This window comes from Schistocerca nitens, chromosome 8, assembly GCF_023898315.1.
Source record: "Schistocerca nitens isolate TAMUIC-IGC-003100 chromosome 8, iqSchNite1.1, whole genome shotgun sequence".
NCBI classification, from domain to species: Eukaryota; Metazoa; Arthropoda; class Insecta; order Orthoptera; family Acrididae; genus Schistocerca; species Schistocerca nitens.
The window spans coordinates 146,649,135-146,669,520 of record NC_064621.1 but is presented as its reverse complement, the minus strand read 5'-3'; the positions used below and the strand labels follow the sequence as shown (position 1 = coordinate 146,669,520).

General features: G+C 41.8%; 1 protein-coding gene across 1 annotated transcript in view; it reads right to left on the bottom strand.

The window, feature by feature from the left end:
- Positions 1 to 20,386, bottom strand: part of LOC126199455 (protein O-mannosyl-transferase TMTC2-like) — a 1,057,651-nt gene that overhangs the window by 452,691 nt on the left and 584,574 nt on the right. Inside the window, exon 12 of the mRNA XM_049936376.1 lies at positions 11,217 to 11,461. Within this exon, the coding sequence (XP_049792333.1) occupies positions 11,217 to 11,461 (245 nt within the window). The remainder of the gene's footprint in view (positions 1 to 11,216; positions 11,462 to 20,386) is intronic.

Genomic DNA, 20,386 nt, shown 5'->3' with positions numbered 1-20,386 from the left:
ACATACAATCCAGATAGTGAACCTCCAACTCTAGAAGAAGTTAAAGAAATAATTAAGTCACTCAAGAATCGTAGAGCACCAGGAGAAGATGGCATCATCGCGGAAATCTGGAAGTTACAAGACCCAGAACTCACCAAAGACATCCACAGGATTTTGGAAGACATCTGGAAGACCATGAAAATTCCTGACGACTGGACAACTGCCCTGATACACCCACTACACAAAAAGGGTGACAAGACTGACCCGAACAACTACAGAGGAATATCCCTACTACCGGTCACATACAAGATCCTCTCTAAAGCTTTACTGAACAGACTAGAATGCCAGACCGACCACTTGATTGGGGAATACCAAGCAGGCTTCCGTAAAGGGCGGTCTTGTGCGGAACAAATTTGGAACCTGAAAATGATTTTACAACACAAACAGAACCTGATCATTACCTTTGTTGACTTCAAAAAGGCGTACGACTCTATCGACCGGAAAACTCTCTTCAAAATTCTAGCAGAATACTAAGTAGACAACAGAACACGGGCTGTCATAGAGCAAACTTTAACCAACACGACCTCCAAAGCAAAGTTATGTGGGGAACTATCAGAACCCTTTGAAATTCGCACAGGTGTCCGACAAGGCGATGGCCTCTCACCTCTCCTTTTCAATCTGGTTTTAGATAAGGTCATAAGAGAATGGGAAACATCACAACAGGGGATAACCTTAGGAAACCTACAGATTAAATGCTTGGCTTTTGCAGACGATTTGGCGATTGTCACGAAAGGTATAAAGGAAACAAAAGACGCTATTGAAAAACTGCACGAAATCGCTTCCAAAACTGGACTACAGATCTCTTACGAAAAGACACAGTTTATGAGCACAAAGAAACTCTCATCTCTGAACACAAAGTATGGCACGATTTACAAAACGGCAAACTTCAAATACCTCGGTGAAACACTACAAATGAGTGGACATAACAGAGACTCAAACGAAGAAAGAAAGACTAAACTGGACAAGGCATACAAAGTAGTGTGGAATCATTACAACAAGAAGTCTATCTCACAAAAAGCCAAATTACGCCATTACGACACGGTGGTGCTCCCCGAGGCACTATATGCAGCAGAGACCACACTAATCCTAGGGCATACACGTATCAGACAATTAGAAAAAGTAGAACGGAAAATACTTAGGAAAATATTTGGCGCAACTAACAACAATGGAATATGGATCAAGAAACCTACAGAGGAACTGTACAAACATACGGAGACAATCACAGAAAAGATTAGAAAACGCCGACTACAATTCTATGGACACCTATACAGAATGCCATCACACAGGATGACCAAACAGATCTTTGACTGGGTAACCACTAGAAACAACAAATGGGTGGCAGAGGTAGAAAACGACCTGAACCAACTCAACATAACAGCAGACACAATAAACGACAGAATAAAATTCTGAAACATCATTAAGAAAAGTAAACTACATGAGATACAATGTGACAAACGAACAGGCATAAAATGGACCGAAGAACGCAAGCAAGATCATAGCCAGAAGATGAAAGAAATATGGGCAACCAAAAAGGCAATCAAGATGAAGCCGAAGACACAAAGCCGACAAAAAGCATGGACAGAGGACCGGAAACAGAAACACAGCGAGCGAATGAGGAAAGTTTGGGCAGCAAGGAAGGCAGCAAAAGGAACTGGCCATGTAGTTTAGTCCAAATGCGCTCTTTAAGGGCAAAACACCAATAATATATATATTATTGGTGTTTTATATATCGTGGGGTCTCTAATTCGATATATATATATCGTGGGGTCTCTAATTCGAACGTTTGACTTACACTATACGTATTCGTTTCGGAATATCGTTTCTACGTCTTCCGTTAACTACACGTGTAAACATTATGAAGATAATTAATAACATTTGTGAAATACAACTTTGTTTGCGGAAAACAATCATGTTCGAAGTCGCCAGTTTTTCCACGACAATCGACTTTCAACAACTTATTATATGCATAATTGTTGCAACTGATTGCCGGAAATTATATATATATATATATATATATATATATATATATATATATATATATATATATATATATATATGAATTACAAAAAACAAATACTAAAAGAAAAAGTTGCATGGCGCGAGATTCGATACGGCGACCTTCGGATTACGAACCCGAGCGCTTACCGCTGCGCCACGACGCTGTAGGAAATTATAAATCGTAGAGAGTATTTCACCGCAACGGTTTCTTTTAACTGTCGATTTTCTCGACAACGGCTGAGAAGTGCATCTTGGTACTTTGCCACATTACACCTTCGGCCATGAAGTTTTATTATGCGCAGTATGAATGGAATCTGAATTTCACAATTGGCGGCCTCCCCTTGCGAGTGCGTGACAAGTAACACCTCAATCTGTACTGAGAACAGAATAAAAATTTCGCAGACATTGCTGTTCACCATATCATCCTACCAATTCGGTTTATATGCTGGATTTGGTTGGGATTAATGTTTCTATTTGTGCTTGTCAAAGACATTTTTAAATGTTCAATCTATTTGTGCTATATTAATTTGAACAGCTTTAATAATTTCTTCGTTTAAGAATGTGACCTGGATTCTATTAACATCTTCTCAGAAATCTGGATGCGAATGAGAGTTTTGAGGTGTGATTCTGAAGATTTGTGCTTTTTCACGCGCTTAGGCTATACTACGATCTTTCTTTGGTTTTGATGAGTCATTTCCTCGAATCTAATTCACTAAATCGGCAGTGCTATTTCTGGTTTAGTCCCCGAGCTAATTGTTGTGTTAGGTTATGCTGTGAGCTGCTGTACTTAGATTTAGGAAGTTCAAATCTGTATTAATTGAGTATTCGGCAAATTCTACTTCTTTCATCAACAGTGTTTAAGATAAAGCTTGCGGCGGATTTATTGTGGTATGTAATGCCTTCTTCGGGTATGCTTTCTTTGACAGTATTTAGGAAACCTTGTGTAATGGATAAATTAAACTGTTCTAGACCATCGGTTCAAAAAAATGGTTCAAATTGCTCTGAGCACTATGGGACTCAACTGCTGTGGTAATAAGTCCCCTAGAACTTAGAACTACTTAAACCTAACTAACCTAAGGACAGCACACAACACCCAGCCATCACGAGGCAGAGAAAATCCCTGACCCCACCGGGAATCGAACCCGGGAACCCGGGCGTGGGAAGCGAGAACGCTACCGCACGACCACGAGATGCGGGCTAGACCATCGGTGTTTGATACATTGCTATATGGCAGTTTATATTCCTTGGTGCCCAAGAATAGCACTAGTTGACTTTTTTACGATATTATTGTTTGTATCATATAGAGTTATAGACAGACCATCGCATACACTTCTGTTTCGAACAGATAGAAATAGGCGTCTCTAGCGTAGAGAAGCAACTGAGAGAGTTGAAAAAAAAAAAAAAAAGACGTTAGGTCCGGGTGGAATACCAGTTCGGTTTTCCAGAGAGTGCATTTCGGCATTGGCCCCTCAAGTAGGTTGCATTTATCGCTAATGTCTCGCTCAGTGCAACGTTTCAAGTGACTGGAAAAAAGCGCTCCTGACTCATGTACAGACGAAGATTAAAATATCGGACCCGCAGTACTAGAAATCAATACCCTTCACATCGGTTTGCTGCATAATTTTCGAATTTACACTATGTGTTCAAAAGTATCCGGACACCTCTAAAAACATGCGTTTCTCATATTAGGTGCATTGTGCTGCCAACTACTGCCAGGTACTCCATATCAACGACCTCAGTAGTCATTAGACATCGTGAGAAAGCCGAATGGGGCACCCCGCAGAACTCACGGACTTCAACATGGTCAGGTGATTGGATGTCACTTGTGTCTTACTTGTGTACGCGAGATTTCCACAGTCCTAAACATCCCTAGGTCCACTGTTTCCGATGTGATAGTGAAGTGGAAACGTCGAGGAACACGTACAGTACAAAAACGTACAGGCCCACCTCATCTGTTGACTGACAGAAACTGCCGATAGTTTAAGAGGGTTGTAAAGTGTAATAGGCATACATCTATCCAGACCATCACACAGGAATTCCAAACCGCATCAGGATCCACTGCAAATACTATGACAGTTAGGCGGGAGGTGAGAAAACTTGGATTTCATGGCCGAGTGGCTGCTCATGAGCCACACATCACGCTTGTAAATGCCAAACGACACCTCGCTTGGTGTAAGGAGTTAAACATTGAACGATTGAACAGTGGAAAAGCGTTTTGTGGAGTGACAAATCACGGTACACATTATGGCGATCCGATGGTAGGGTGTGGGTGTAGCGAATGCACGATGAACGTCATCTGCCAGCGTGTGTGGTGCCAGCAGTTAAATTCGGAGGCGATGGTGTTTTGGTGTGGTCGTGTTTTCATGGAGAGGGCTTGCACCCCTTGTTGTTTTTCGTGGCACTATCACAGTACAGGCCTACAGTGATGTTTTAAGCACCTTCTTTCTTCCCACTGTTGAAGAGCAATCCCGGGATGGCTATTGCATCTTTCAACACGATCGAGCACCTGTTTAATGCACGGCCTGCGGCGGAGTGATTACACGACAATAACATCCCTGTAATGGACTGGCCTACCCGGAGTCCTGACCTGAATCCTATAGAGCACCTTTGGGATGTTTTGGAACGCCGACTTCGTGACAGGCCTCACCGACCGACATCGATACCTCTCCTCAGTGCAGCACTCTGTGAAGAATGAGCTGCCATTCCCCAAGATACATTCCAGCACCTGATTGAACGTATGCCTCCGAGAGTGGATGCTGTCATTAGGGCTTAGGGTGGGCCAACACCATGCTGAATTCCAGCATTACCCGTGGAGGGCGACACGAACTTGTAAGTCATTTTTAGTCAAGTGTCCGGATATATTTGATTGCATAGTGTATTCTGAATTCGAATATAATAAATTTACTATGCACCGAAAAGCTTATGTCCACGAATCATCACGGTTTTAGAAAGCATTATTCGTGTGAAACTCAGCTTTCTCACGTGACACACTGCGAACTCTGGATGAAGGACAACAGACAGATTTAATACTCCTAGATTTACGTAAAGCGTTTGACACGGTGCTCCTCTGCAGACTGTTAATGAAGATACGAGCATATGGAATAGGTTCCAACTTATGTGAATGGCTCGAAGGCTTGTTAAGTAATTGAACCCAGTACGCTGTCCTCAACGGCGAGTGTTGATCGGAGACAAGGGTCTCATCAGGAGTGCCCCAGGGAAGTGTGATAGGACCGCTGTTGTTATCTATATACAGGGTGTTTCAAAACTGACCGGTATATTTGAAACGGCAGTAAAAACTAAACGAGCAGCGATAGAAATACACCGTTTGTTGCAATATGCTTGGGACAACAGTACATTTTCTGGCGGACAAACCTTCGAAATTACAGTAGTTACAATTTTCAACAACAGATGGCGCTGCAAGTGATGTGAAAGATATAGAAGACAACGCAGTCTGTGGGTGCGCCATTCTGTACGTCGTCTTTCTGCTGTAAGCGTGTGCTGTTCACAACGTGCAAGTGTGCTGTGGACAACATGGTTTATTCCTTAGAACAGAGGAGTTTTCTGGTGTTGGAATTCCACCGCCTAGAACACAGTGTTGTTGCAACAAGACGAAGTTTTCAACGGAGGTTTAATGTAACCAAAGGACCGAAAAGCGATACAATAAAGGATCTGTTTGAAAAATGTCAACGGACTGGGAACGTGACGGATGAACGTGCTGGAAAGGTAGGGCGACCGCGTACGGCAACCACAGAGGGCAACGCGCAGCTAGTGCAGCAGGTGATCCAACAGCGGCCTCGGGTTTCCGTTCGCCGTGTTGCAGCTGCGGTCCAAATGACGCCAACGTCCACGTATCGTCTCATGCGCCAGAGTTTACACCTCTATCCGTACAAAATTCAGACGCGGCAACCCCTCAGCGCCGCTACCATTGCTGCACGAGAGACATTCGCTATCGATATAGTGCACAGGATTGATGACGGCGATATGCATGTGGGCAGCATTTGGTTTACGGCTTCGTCAATAAACAGAACTGGCGCATATGGGGAACCGAAAAGACCCATGTTGCAGTCCCATCGTCCCTGCATCCTCAAAAAGTACTGGTCTGGGCCGCCATTTCTTCCAAAGGAATCATTGGCCCATTTTTCAGATCCGAAACGATTACTGCATCACGCCATCTGGACATTCTTCGTGAATTTGTGGCGGTACAAACTGCCTTAGACGACACTGCGAACACCTCGTGGTTTATGCAAGATGGTGCCCGGCCACATCGCACGGCCGACGTCTTTAATTTCCTGAATGAATATTTCGATGATCGTGTGATTGCTTGGGGCTATCCGAAACATACAGGAGACGGCGTGGATTGGCCTCCCTATTCGCCAGACATGAACCCCTGTGACTTCTTTCTGTGGGGACACTTGAAAGACCAGGTGTACCGCCAGAATCCAGAAACAATTGAACAGCTGAAGCAGTACATCTCATCTGCATGTGAAGCCATTCCGCCAGACACGTTGTCAAAGGTTTCGGGTAATTTCATTCAGAGACTACGCCATATTATTGCTACGCATGGTGGATATGTGGAAAATATCGTACTATAGAGTTTCCCAGACCGCAGCGCCATCTGTTGTTGACAATTGTAACTACTGTAATTTCGAAAGTTTGTCTGCCTGAAAATGTACTGTTGTCCCAAGCATATTGCAACAAACGGTGTATTTCTATCGCTGCTCGTTTAGTTTGTATTGCCGTTTCAAATATACCGGTCAGTTTTGAAACACCCTGTACATGAATGTTATTGCGGACAAGGTGGGCAGCAATCTGCGGTTGTTTTGCTGATGATGCTGTGGTGTACGGGAAGGTGTCGAAGTTGAGTAGCTGTAGGAGGATGCAAGATGACTTAGACATAATTTCAATTGGTGTCACGAATGGCAGCTAACTGTAAATGTGGAAAAATGTAGGTTAATACAAATGAGCAGGAAAAATTATGCTGTAATATTTGAATACGGTTGTAGTGGTGTACTGCTTGACGTAACGACTAAATAGTAGGCGCAACGTTGTAAAGTAGTACGAAATGGAACGAGCACATAAGGTCGACAATATAGAAAGCGAATGGTCAACTTCGGTTTATTAAGAGAATTCCAGGAAAGTGTAGTTCACGTACAAAGGGAAACGCAAAATGCTGGAGCCACCCATTTTTGAGTACTGCTGGAGTGTTTCGAATCCTCGCCAGGTCTTGTTAAAGGAAGACATCGAAACAATTCCGATGTGTGCTGCTATCAGTGCAGTAGGTGCTCTGTGGAGTCAGACGGGAGTCGCTGGAGGGAAGACAACGTTCTTCCACTCTCGAACGGCACGCGGGAAAAACGAGCACTTAAATTTTTCTGTGCGAGCCCTGATTTCTCTTATTTTATCGTGATGATCATTTCTCCCTATGTAAGTTGGTGCCAACAGAATATTTTCGCAATCGGAGGAGAAAACTGGTGATTTCAATTTCATGTGAAGATCCCGTCGCAACGAAAAACACCTTTGTTTTAATTATTGCCAATCCAATTCACGTATCATGTCTGTGGCACCATCTCCCCTATTTCGCGATAGTACAAAACGAGCTGCCCTTCTTTGTACTTTCGATATCATCCGTCAGTCCCATCTGATGCGGATTCCCCACCACAGAGCAATACTCCAGAACAGGGCGGACAAGCGTAGTGTAAGCAGTCTGTTTGGTAGACCTGTTGCACCTTCTAAGTGTTCTGCCAATGAATCGCAGTCTTTGGTTTGCTCTACCCACAGTATTATCTATGTGATCGTTCCAACTTAGGTTATTTGTAATTGTAATCAAAATATGGTTCAAATGGCTCTGAGCACTATGGGACTGAGATCATCAGTCCCCTAGAACTTAGAACTACTTAAACCTAACTAACCTAAGGACATCACACATATCCATGCCCGGGGCAGGATTCGAACCTGCGACCGTAGCGGTCGCGCGGTTCCAGACTGAAGCGCCTAGAACCGCTCGGCCACATCGGCCGGCTAATTGTAATCCCTAAGTATTTAGTTTAATTTACAGACCTCAGATTTGTGTGACTTATCGCGTAATCGAAATTTACTTGAAACACTATTGAGAGGGTTTAGAGAACGGTCATTTGCGGATGACTGCAGAACGATTCTACAGCGGCAAACGCACATTTCTCATAACTACCGCGAAGAAATAAGAAAACTTAAGCCCCGCACGGACGCATATACCCCCTAGATAGTGGTTTTTCCCTTGATGCTTTTGCAAGTTGAACAGGAAAGGAAATCATTTGTAGTTGCTCGTGCATGGATGTGTGTGGTTTCCTTAGGTTAGTTAGGTTTAATTAGTTCTAAGTTCTAGGCGACTGATGACCTCAGAAGTTAAGTCGCATAGTGCTCAGAGCCATTTGAACCATTTGTAGTTGTTCGATGTACCCTCCGCTGTGCAGTTTATGGTGACTTGCGGAGTATGTAAGTTGATATTGCTGTAGATTATTTTCTAACTGGCATGTTTTCTCTGCAGAAGGATAGAACACGAACCCATCCACATGGGCAGCTGGTCAGCAAAGAAATGAAAAATATTCTGTGATAAACGAGGTTTTTTAATTTTGTTGCCATTTTGAGACACTTATTTCACATGCCTAGTTCAAAAAATTGGAATTCATAATGTAAAAATATGAACACCATAAATACTTTTTGACCCGCATGTGTAAGTTTGACTGAACTGTTCCGATAAATGTGGGAACGGAAGTTCTCCTCACTCGTTTGTTAACCCTTTCAGGGCCAAAATAAAAAAAAAATTAATTTTTCCTTGTTTTGTATTAATTTTCATACAGTGAGACAGAAAAATGCAAAAATTAAATGAAATATATATAAACTGAACACATACAGGGTGGTTTCAAATGGAGCCACTGCCCGCTAAATGTCATCACTTTTGATGATGCAGTAGAAAGCAATTCCTTTCTGCAGATAAGCATAAGGCTACCTGGCAGTGACTACATGTCCATCTGCTTCTTTGGGGTTCTTTCTTTGTGCTGCAGTGCACACAGCGCCTTGAGGTTCCATGTTTTGGCAGATGTTTTGCTTCCGATATACGTTTCTCATTTGGAACAATAGTTTTGAATTTTTTTGCAGATGGTTCTGACGGTGTACTGGGATGGCCAGGACTATCTTTGAAGACCTTACTGCCTACCAGGCCTGTGGCAATACGTCTTCGAAAATCCTTTAGCACTTGCTTCGCTGTTGGATTACATAATCGAAAAAGAATAAATGCATTTCCAATAGCAATATCAACTATATACCAAAATAATCTTAGCCACCATCTTCGTGATTTCTTGTCTATTGCATAAAAACTGTTCATCATATCTGCCTTATCGACACATCCCATATTTGCATTATATGATTTCACTATTTTTGGGCAAGGTACCTTTGTGATTTTCCATCCTTTTCTTTATGGCTGACTTCTTCAACAAATACAGGCGAATCAATTGTAGACAGCAACATGACTACACGTTTGTCTTTCCATGTGATGCAGGCAATGCCATCAGAACGAACTGACCAGTCAAACTCTCCTCTTTGCAGCTATTTGTCTGTTTTTAGCGTAGGAAGTCCTTTTCTGTGTGATCTAATTGTTCCACACGCAAAAAGTCCGTCATCTTTTAGCTTCTGTAAAAGTGAGACACTGGTAAAAAAATTGTCAAGGTATATATGGGATCCCTTTCCTTCCAAGCCTTTACACACATCTCTCACAATTCTCTCTCGTAAGGATTTTTCCACTATGCCTTTAACTTTTCCAGTATATATCTGAAAATCACAAATATATCCAAGCTTATCAGCTCTGACCCAGATTTTGTATCCCCTCTTGATTGGCTTTTGGGGCATATATTGTTTGAATGCGATCCGTCCTTTGAACTTCACCATGCATTCATCTATAGCTTGCTCCTTAGTAGGTGCACAGAATTCTTTGAAGTTTATCAGTATCTTATTGATTAGTGGACGGATTTTATATAATTTGTCATAATTTCTGCTCTCCCTTGAAGGCATAACAGCGTTGTCATTGATGTGAATATGTGTCAAAATCCAGCTGAACCTTTTTACCGTCATTAGTGAGGAAATGTACTCATCTCGAAGTTCCTTATGGGATGACCAGCAATCACGATAATAACAAGGTTTCTTGATTTCCGTTAGAATGTTTATAGCCAAAAATACTTTTAATTCTGCTTTAGAAAGAGGCCTTTTTGCCACCTTTCTGTGTTGTGTACAGGTTAGACTGGAAAACTGTGTGTTCTAACATAGTGTCACAAAACAGACCCAAAAAAATCTACTGGTTGTATACCTTCACCGTCATTTTTAAGTTTTCCTCGTACACCAGCTTCCGCTGAAAAATTGGCGGCAAAGTTCATTGCACTGACATCCTTTCTCTGTGTAAATTCGCAGTGGCAAATCGTCATTAGTGATGAAACTATCATCACTGTCATTGTCAAAATGGTCCTCACTCTCACTTTCTGAAATAATTTGAGATAAAACAGGTGTTTTCATTCGCAAATCCAGATCACTGTCTTCAGCTAGCACATCACTTTCACTATTACTGCTAGTGTCAATCTGTGAGTGGGGGTCTAAAGGAATATGTGCGAAAAGTCGCTCCAGAATTTCCTCATCCTTTATTCTGTGAGATTACAGCACGTGAAACTGAAAAAAAAAAAAAAAAATTCGTCACACCTACTAATGCTGCCGTTACGGGAGCAGTGGTTTCAAATGGAACCACCACAACACTCACGGAAATAAATGCATTATTTTGGTTATTATTGCAGTAAATATAGTATTAACGAAAACAGAACATTATTCTGCATTTAATACATGCATAAAAGTTACCTAATACAGAAGAATACAGCCACAATTTGAGAACAAAGACGTTCGCGCACAGCGTACAAAAATGGCCATCCAACTCGCCTCATTACTAGCTAATATTTACAGATTTTGAAGCGGTTCCAATGACAGACACCAGAGGGCAGCACCAACTAGGCTGCTGAATGGTGTTCCCAAAAGTAGCCACTGCCCTTTTGCCACAAAATGAGAAAACTGTAGGTGGTTTCAAACGGAACCACTTCCCCCGAAATGGTTAAGCGCGGAACGCAGCGCAGCGCCGTGCGCCAGCAGCCAGCAGGCAGTAGAGCACGCACCTGTGGCTGGTAGTGGGGTGGCATGCCGGCGACTGCGGCGCGCAGCTCCCTGTCTGCGGCGGCGGCGCGCCCGCTCTCGAGCAGCAGGCGGCCCAGGTGGAAGCGGCACGCGGTCGCCGCCTGCGCATGCGCGCGCGGGTCCTTGAGCGCCGAGCCGTCGGTTGCGGCGCCCGCCCGCAGCACCCCGAGCGCTTCCGCCTCGCGGCCCTGCCGCCACAGCACCAGCCCCAGGTTCAGGTAGGCAGCTGCAACACAGGGGGCACACGTAGAGGTGACGGGACGCTACAACTGCTACGATGCATAGAGATCGTAGACTCTGTTAAGGTCTCGGAGACGGGCGTCTATGCGTGTATGCATACACTGCTGGACAATAAAATTCGAACACCACGACAACGACACCTGCTTCAAGGCGAGAAATGTTCTTCTTGACCAATCAGATACGGCAGCGCCTGGCGATATACACGGCTAGAAAAAAAAGACTTATTGGAACTTTTTATTAACATGTAGACACTGATTGGATAACGTGTTCACCACGTAACAAATAACAGAAGCAAGAACAGAAAAGAATTTGGAAACGCATCCCGCTTTTACAGATTTCGGTAAGACGTTTGACAATCGAATGAAACTATGGCAAATACTAAAGAAAAAGGTCTGTCCACCACTCCGAACTTAGAAATAAATAACGGCATTATCATTGACACCACACACAAGTCCGAAATAACCGACGCAATATATATTTAAGGTGAGGTGACAAACGTCTCTTCAGTGCAAACGCACACAAACTCGAATTCTTACAGGAATCGGCGAAATGCCATGAGTAATGAGGATGATGGGCTAGGGGCACTTCATTAACAGTGTGTGGGTAAGTTTGGATAGAGTCAATTTTACAAAAAAATGGCTCTGAGCACTATGGGACTCAACTGCTGTGGTCATAAGTCCCCTAGAACTTAGAACTACTTAAACCTAACTAACCTAAGGACAGCACACAACACCCAGCCATCACGAGGCAGAGAAAATCCCTGACCCCGCCGGGAATCGAACCCGGGAACCCGGGCGTGGGAAACGAGAACGCTACCGCACGACCACGAGATGCGGGCTCAATTTTACATATTTCCATTTTATCGATATGCAAATCTGATAAATAAATGGCAAGTGCGCACCGAGATTAAAAAGCCGAGGCTGGCATACACAAACATTCAAGACACGACGGCCACAGGAGTTTTCGTTCGGCGGAGGCAACCAGCCTGCTGGAAAGTCCGTAGGAGGGTGAGTTAGCGTGCTGCTGTGCCAGCCGGCCAACCGCCCAGGGAGCGCCCAGTTTTTGGCAGAAAAAAGGGATAATGGCCTGCGTGTTCATCTTAAAAACAAAACCCACTGTATTGTTTGGGAGAGTCGCAGCAGACGCATTTTTGACGGACCTAGTGCGCAGTTTCAGAGTTCTCACAGGTGGACAATAAACGCCTAATGCAGATGCTATATACAAGTATTTCCGGATTGGTCGGCTTAAACGGAGCCCCATTTCCCGTTTGTAAGAGTAACGCTGATTCGTGGACCATTTCTGGTGTAATGAGCCGGAGGAGTGAGGAAAAGACAGTGGATGATACACCCTTTCGCTTTCTGCGTGGAGAGGGGTCATTCTGTTAACGCTCTTGAAGCGGGAAAACGTAGCAGGAGCGAGTGCGCTCGTGCGTGTACGCAGAGAGCGAGGAACAAGGTCTCTACTCAGTACTGCACTGAGAGAGCACTTCTGTCGTTAGCGAATCGGAGTGATACTGTATATGGAGTCGCTCACGATTAATCGTTTGTTCACTGTGTTGGCCGCAGTACTTAACGTGCAGTGTGAACACAGAGTATTAGTTAGCACCTGCGAGCGAACATTGAGTGGCATCGTGATGGACTGGTTATCTGATGGGTGTACCATGCCAATAGTTAGACTAAGGGCAGAAAGGAGTCCTTGACTTCATGAAGGTGTAGTGAGAATTCGATTGGCGAAAGTCAATCCAGATAGAAAGAGATAGTTGTATTATTTTTCAGCAACGAAGGACACAGGCAGCAGTCGTCGCAACTTGTGGTATTGTGCACTACAGCCTAGGTGAGCCCCATCTTTCGTCCATTAGAAATTACATACTTCATTCACATCACTCCATTACATTTCTCACACGACAGCCTCGACCGTACTTAGGAAAATTCAATCAGATAATTACTCAAGTTATGTAGGCGCGGCTCTCAGCCATTCTGCCGAGTAAATAACATTCTTAAAGAAAAGGGATAAAAGAGCTTTCCCACACTTTGTATATAAATTTCATTAACAGGATTCCTGTCGATAAGAGGTAACCTCCTATTCCGAAAAGAACCCAGAAATTTGTGTATCAGTTTATAAATAAAAGTTTCACTTGATTTTCTCAGATTTTGCAATAAATAATATTTTTCCGTTCGTTTAATGTTTTTATTACACTAACTAGCAATACTCCAGTACCCAAGTATCCCACTATTTACATAAGCAAAATAGAGTATTTTTGTGTCTTTTACTTACAGCAGACGACTCCAGAAGATATTTATTGCTGAAAGTTGTTCAGGCATTTCTTTTTGGTACATTAGGAGCTTCTGTCTGACTTCTGTAGTAGTGTGGTGTGTAAATTACTTCTTGGAGGAGTCAAAGGGTACTTGACAGATCAATCCATTGAGCAACTCGAGAACATAATGCCCACAAACAGACAATGTTGCTGAGTTAGCAGATGATGTTGAACAAATGATATAGCTTGTGAACATATTCTAGTAAATGTCACAGAAATGCTGTTATTTTGTGTTCGCTCGTTCCTCCCCTTTTCCTGCATTCAAACAATATTCTGCCTGCTTACTGCTCATATTTTCGCCGGCCGGGGTGGCCGAGCGGTTCTAGGCGCTACAGTCTGGAACCGCGCGACCGCTACAGTCGCAGGTTCGAATCCTGCCTTGGGCATGACTGTGTGTGATGTCCTTAGGTTAGTTAGGTTTAAGTAGTTCTAAGTTCTAGGGGACTGATGACCTCAGAAGTTAAGTCCCATAGTGCTCAGAGCCATTTGAACCATTTATTACATTGTTCAAAAATGTCACTTTCATCAGGAACCAAGATCTTCATGAACGGGTACGGGGTCTGCAACCATCGTGCGATACTCATTGGCCATATTGGTGCATTTCATGAGCTCCACTGGATCCGTGGATGCCCATGTGAATGTTCCCAAGAGCATAGTGCAGCCGCTGCCAGCTTTTCTCTGTCCTGCAGTACAGCTGTCAAGCAGCTGTTCCCCTTGAAGACAACTGATGGGCACCCATCCATTGGCATGATGAAGAAGGTATCGGGATTCAGCAGACCATCCAATGCTCTGCCACTTCACCCAGATCCAGTACCAATGGTCACTTGTCCATTTCAGTCATAGTTGCCGATGTCGCGGTGTTAACATTGGCAAATTCATGGGTCGTCAGTTGCAGAGGCCAATCATTAAGAGTGTTTGGTGCACTATGTGTTCAGCCACACTTGTACTCTCCCCATCAGCAAACTCTGATGTTAGTTCCACCACAGTTCGCTGCCTGTCCTGTTTTACCAGTCTGCCCCACCTACAACATCCGACTTTTATAATGAGGGGTGGCCACTGAACCCTGTGATGTCTGCACATTGTTTCACCTTGGTATGCCACGTGTTAAATACACTCACGACAGCACTCCTCTAACACCCGAGAAGTAGTGAAGTTTCCGAAACGCTTGTGTCCAGCCTCCATGTCATCACAATCTGCCCTCGGTCAAACTCAGACAGATTATGTGCCTTCCCCATTCTACATGCAGACAGCACACTCACTGATAGTACATGCGCCATGCATGTGTCTGACTAGCAGCCATTCCTCGCCAAGTGACGTAGATATCGCCTAGACTGGTTTACATCGATGGTAGGTTGGTGCTGATAACATTCTTGCTGTTAAGTGTATTTTCATAATGAACCTTAGAATTAACAAATTTTAAATGCTTTATGCAGTTACAAAAAGGATATTTCAGATGACAGATTGCACTATAGCAATAATCGCTGAAAGCTACATATCTCTATCTATTTTAGTAACTGATTTATTATGTTTTATATCTTTTTCATTATACAGAGGCTTGTCAGAACACCATATCCTTCACAATAACACAGCAACTGAAAGCAGCATGAATATCTCGCATCTTGTCCTACTTGTCTAGTTTTTTTAAGACTGTCTTATTATTTTTCCCAGTTACTTTCTTTAAATGTTGATTAAAATTAATATTAAATAACGTGGTAATTTAAAAGTGATTGATTGGCGACCCCATGTTGTCTTGTGCACTACGACCAGATAACAGGTATACTTGAAAAAAGAGACAGCATTGGTCGTATATTTTTTACTATTGCAAAATCGATTTTCTGTCACTGAGTGACCATCTTCAGTGCTATATTGTATAACTTAAATTGGGATGCACTGTTGTCATTAAGCTTAGTGACAACAGTGCATCCCAATTTAAGTTATACAATATAGCACTGAAGATGGTCACTCAGTGACAGAAAGTCGATTTTGCAATAGTAAAAAATATACGACCAATGCTGTCTCTTTTTTCAAAAATTTAAAAGTGGTCAATCACATGTGTTAGCTGACATCGCCATTGAAAATAGTATCAAAAAACTCTTTTTTGAAGCAGACGCAGATAACTGTTTAAACCATATTTAACGGCAATTTGTTGTTATTTAACATGAAAGCATTTTTACAAGAATTCGGGCTTATTTATTTATCAATAAACCATTATTCATATTTACCGTGAATAGTATGAGTATGCCCAAATGCTTATAACATTTATTTTATTTAAATATTGTTGTAACATATTTGTTTAATGCAGAAATTGGTCAAGTTGAAGCAAATCATGCCTGTAGAACATAAGAACAATGTATGTTTGGCGTGGATAGCCTTCAACCAGAGAGAGCTAGACAGTGGCGAGACACCAGTTTTTCGCATGTCTTGGATGATGAATGGCTATTTAGCTTAAGGATTCTGCTGCCATCCTCGTAACGCTCTCAACACACCGTTACTCTATTTTATAATGTTATCTTCATGTCTTTATTATAATTAGTTATCGTGGGACCACTTCCTACTTCTGTAAGAATACTTCCTTGAATAAACATTATTCAACACAATTTTCTGTTGTCATCTACATCAATTTTATACATTAGAATAGAAAACTTTTAATTAATTAGTCATCTGTTTTTTATTTAATATTTCTGTTTATTTTATTAATTCTCAATTCCAGTCAATGCATAGACTATCTTACTAGAAGATTATAGCTTCAGGCTATTAGTTGCCGCGAATTAGCTGTTAGGAGGGAAATCAGACTGCATGACTCGACCCTATGATATTATCGAGCCATTCTTTTTGAACAGAGCCGTGCATAGCCCAATTACCTCAGTTACAAGCAATTCCATTTTGTCAGTTCGCAAATAAGGAGTCCAGCAACCAAGTGGCTTACAAACTGTAAGTATAGTGCACACGTTTTAACTTAGTTGTTTTTTAAATGCGAGTTCAGGTTATGTGTGAAGCAAGTGTCCCAGGGAGAGGAGTGGTGCAGGGGAAACACGTTACAGTCCAATTACATGGTCGTGAGCAATACCAGTCAAATATGTATGGTAAATCTCTGTGTATGGTGGAATACACGAGTTGCCTTAGAAGTTTCATGCACCCAAACGTGGCTGTTATGGCTAGTGAATATTCCTTCCTTTGTGAAGGCAGATTCGTAAGTAAACAAAAAATACGTTTGGAAGTCAGAGGAGTTAACAATTTGGAGCAGACACAATTGTCAGAATTCCACACACTGAGGAAAGGCATCAGGTGACAAGTCTTGTACCTTCTCATCCTTGAATGGGAGTATGCCTGTGTCGTGCAGGCCATTCCTCCCATTCGCATCAGAAGTCTTTAAGTCCTGGCTACAGATCATGTGCTGTTATTGGGGTTATCCTCAGTTCACATTTACACGGCCTCCTCAAACTGAACAGTTTACACACAGTAAATCTATCAGATTCCCATGGAACTGGTCTACGGGTTCCTGATTCATGAAGATGGTAATGAGATTCCGAAATGTGACATGATTTGGTAAGCCTCTGCCTGAAAATCGTTCTGCATTTAGGCACCTTGCTGCTTGACTGTTGCATCGTGCCTCTCCACAAATGACACACATTTCATATAACTCAATAAGAGAGAAATCAGCCACGAAGAGAACATTAACATCAGTATAAAGTTTCATAGAAACACAACATAAGTAGTGGTACAACCTACAGGCCCAGGGGCAATGTAGATAGGCAACCGTCAATATAAGCTAACAGGCAGCTATACCGTAGGGGTAATCACTATGTGTAGACTGGTGGGAAAATCAAATAGTGCGACAGTGCTGGTTTCAGATCAATGGATCCATTGTTTTACTGGTTTGTATTGTAAACAAACTGGCCACTTGGCCTATCGTCCTTATTATATAAACAAAAAAGTATAATTCACGACCATAATGTAAACAAACCGCTCATTGTGCTCTTAGTTATGTTCACATGAGTGTAATTTATGGCGAAATGTTTTTGACCTGATCTCAATGACGATAATTCATGACCGACTATAATAGTATGAAGGTTTAGCCTTACATAAACAAAAACTACACTTGTGCTCTAAAGTTATTTTTATGCAAGTCTAATCTTAACTACCATGATTTATGACCGAAAAAACTGGAGGCGCCCGCTACCCCACTCGTGTAGTCCAAATGTATGATATATAAATGTCAGGTCGGGCTGAATTATCTTACTCTTCACGGGACACCCAAAACTATTGCAAAAATTTTTCATGGTAAATAAATTCACTCCAGTTTACTTGATAAATCCTTTATGTGGATGGAATCGTACACCTACTATATAAAATTAATTAAAATTAAAATGGTTTTTACAGATGAACATCTGGCCATTCGTTGATTGTGCAAGAGAAAATGGTACCAAGCACGAAAAAAATCTAGCAAATTTATCAAGTAGCATGCGAGATGCAGTGCAGGTGACTCATCCAGTACCACACCTTGTAAATGAGGCCTAGCCGAAAAAACAGGAATGAATCAATAAAAAAAATGCTCATTGTCAGAGTAATGTAACCTACAAATCAACTGCACAAGACTCCACATATGGCATGGGCTTAAGAAAGTAAAATGAAAGTGTAAATACCGTAGAACTCCAATTTTTGAACCTGAGAAGTAGTAGCTTATAATACATTTATTTATTTTTATTTTATTTACGTCCTGAATCTTTGAGGTACATACACTATATCCTAGATGTTGGACAAAATGACATTACATTAATACACTGTTACATTGATTGTATACATTACATTTATAAATTCTTATATTGTTATATTGCTACATTGTTACATTACATTTTGAGATTGTTACAACAGAAATTAACTTATTTTTCAAGATACTGTGTTACTGAGTAAAAACAGTTTTCCAAGAGATATGCAGGTACAGATTTATTTTGAATAAATACATTTCCATTTTTAGCATGCTTTTTTGTTAGGTACATGACAACTTCTGGTATATAGATACATGGTAGGGGTGGAATCCCCAGTTCTTTAAAGAATGGTTTGCATGATTTTCGGCTGTTAGCATTTTTCATTGTCTTTTTTTGTTTCTGGAATGTTGTTATGCTATGAGGAGGATTTACCCAGAATATGATGCCATATCTCAATAGGGAGTGTACGAAAGCGTAATACACCGCACTAATTGTTTCAGGACTTATGTTGTTCCATATAATCCTCATCGCATAAGTCATTTTCGATAGTTATTATTTAATGGTGTGATGTGTGAATTCCATTTAAGATTGTGTTGTAAGTAGATGCCAAGAAATTTTGTTTCAGTGACACTGTTAATTCTTTGGTTTTCCATGGACATGTTTGGTTGTAATGGGTTTTTATTTTGTTGTCTATGGAAGTGTAAGACGACTGTTTTTTGAGTGTTTATCAGTAATTTATTCCTCATAAACCACTCTGTGACATTTTCATTTGTGACTTTAGCATTTAAACTTTGAGACATTTCGTTTTCAGCTTCAATTAATATGCTCGAATCATCTGCAAATAGCACTGGTTTGGAGTGTTGAACGTGTTGGGGGAAGTCGTTTTTGAAAATTAAGAAGAGAAAGGGACCTAAAATTGAGCCTTGTGCTACACCGTGGGTTAATGTGGAAGGTTTCGATTGATAAGCTTAGAGTTCGTTTTTCACCATGTGTTTTACCTCTGTTATCTGATAGCGATTTTCTAGATAGGATTTCAGCCACTCGTGTGGCAGGCCTCTTACACCATACCACTCTAACTTTCTTAGGAGAATTTCATGGTCTATTAAATCGAATGCTTTTGTTAAATCCAGGAAAATCCCCGAAACATTTTTGTGATTATCCACTGAATTTAAAATACTATTTATGAGGCTAAAAGTGGCTGTTTCAGTACTGCACTGAGGCCTGAAGATATGCCTAGCAAGATCGATCAACAGACTGTTATGTGAACTTCAATGAGACGTCTCAGTACACATGTATGTTATAGAGTGGCCACTCCCAGAACTAATATCGAGGTTGGTAGGGACAATCAAAAAAATCATTTCTTAGCAGCTCAGCGTGATAAAGATGTAGATTAGTTGTTATTCAATATTCAGAGATTGAACTTTGCATAGTACCTTTACAGAGTGACAGGTAACATAAGTGGTGGCATACCAGGCTGTCTAAGCGCATATGACTCTAGTCGAAATCGTTCTGATCCGTACGTCAGGAAAAATCCTGTAAGATGGTTGCTCTCTAAGCTCGAAGAAACAGAAAGGGAAGTTGATCTGAATTAACGCGCCAATATTCCCATGACCGAGTCGCAGGAGAGTGCCGTTTATCTTCATATTTGTGTTAGACAGAAAAGCGGAAACTCCACAAAGGAATCATTGCCATCCAACAGGGGAACTCTGTAGCAAAGCACGCAACGCATGCAACTTTTACTACCAAGTGCTAAAACACATATCAATTTCCTTCCACAATTTGAGCAGATATAATGCACAGTTTATCATTGAACGCTTGGCTGATCTCGGTTTCGCGAAGATTGGGTAGGTGACTTGCCTGAGAGCACTGAAAAATAAAATTCATATCCCAA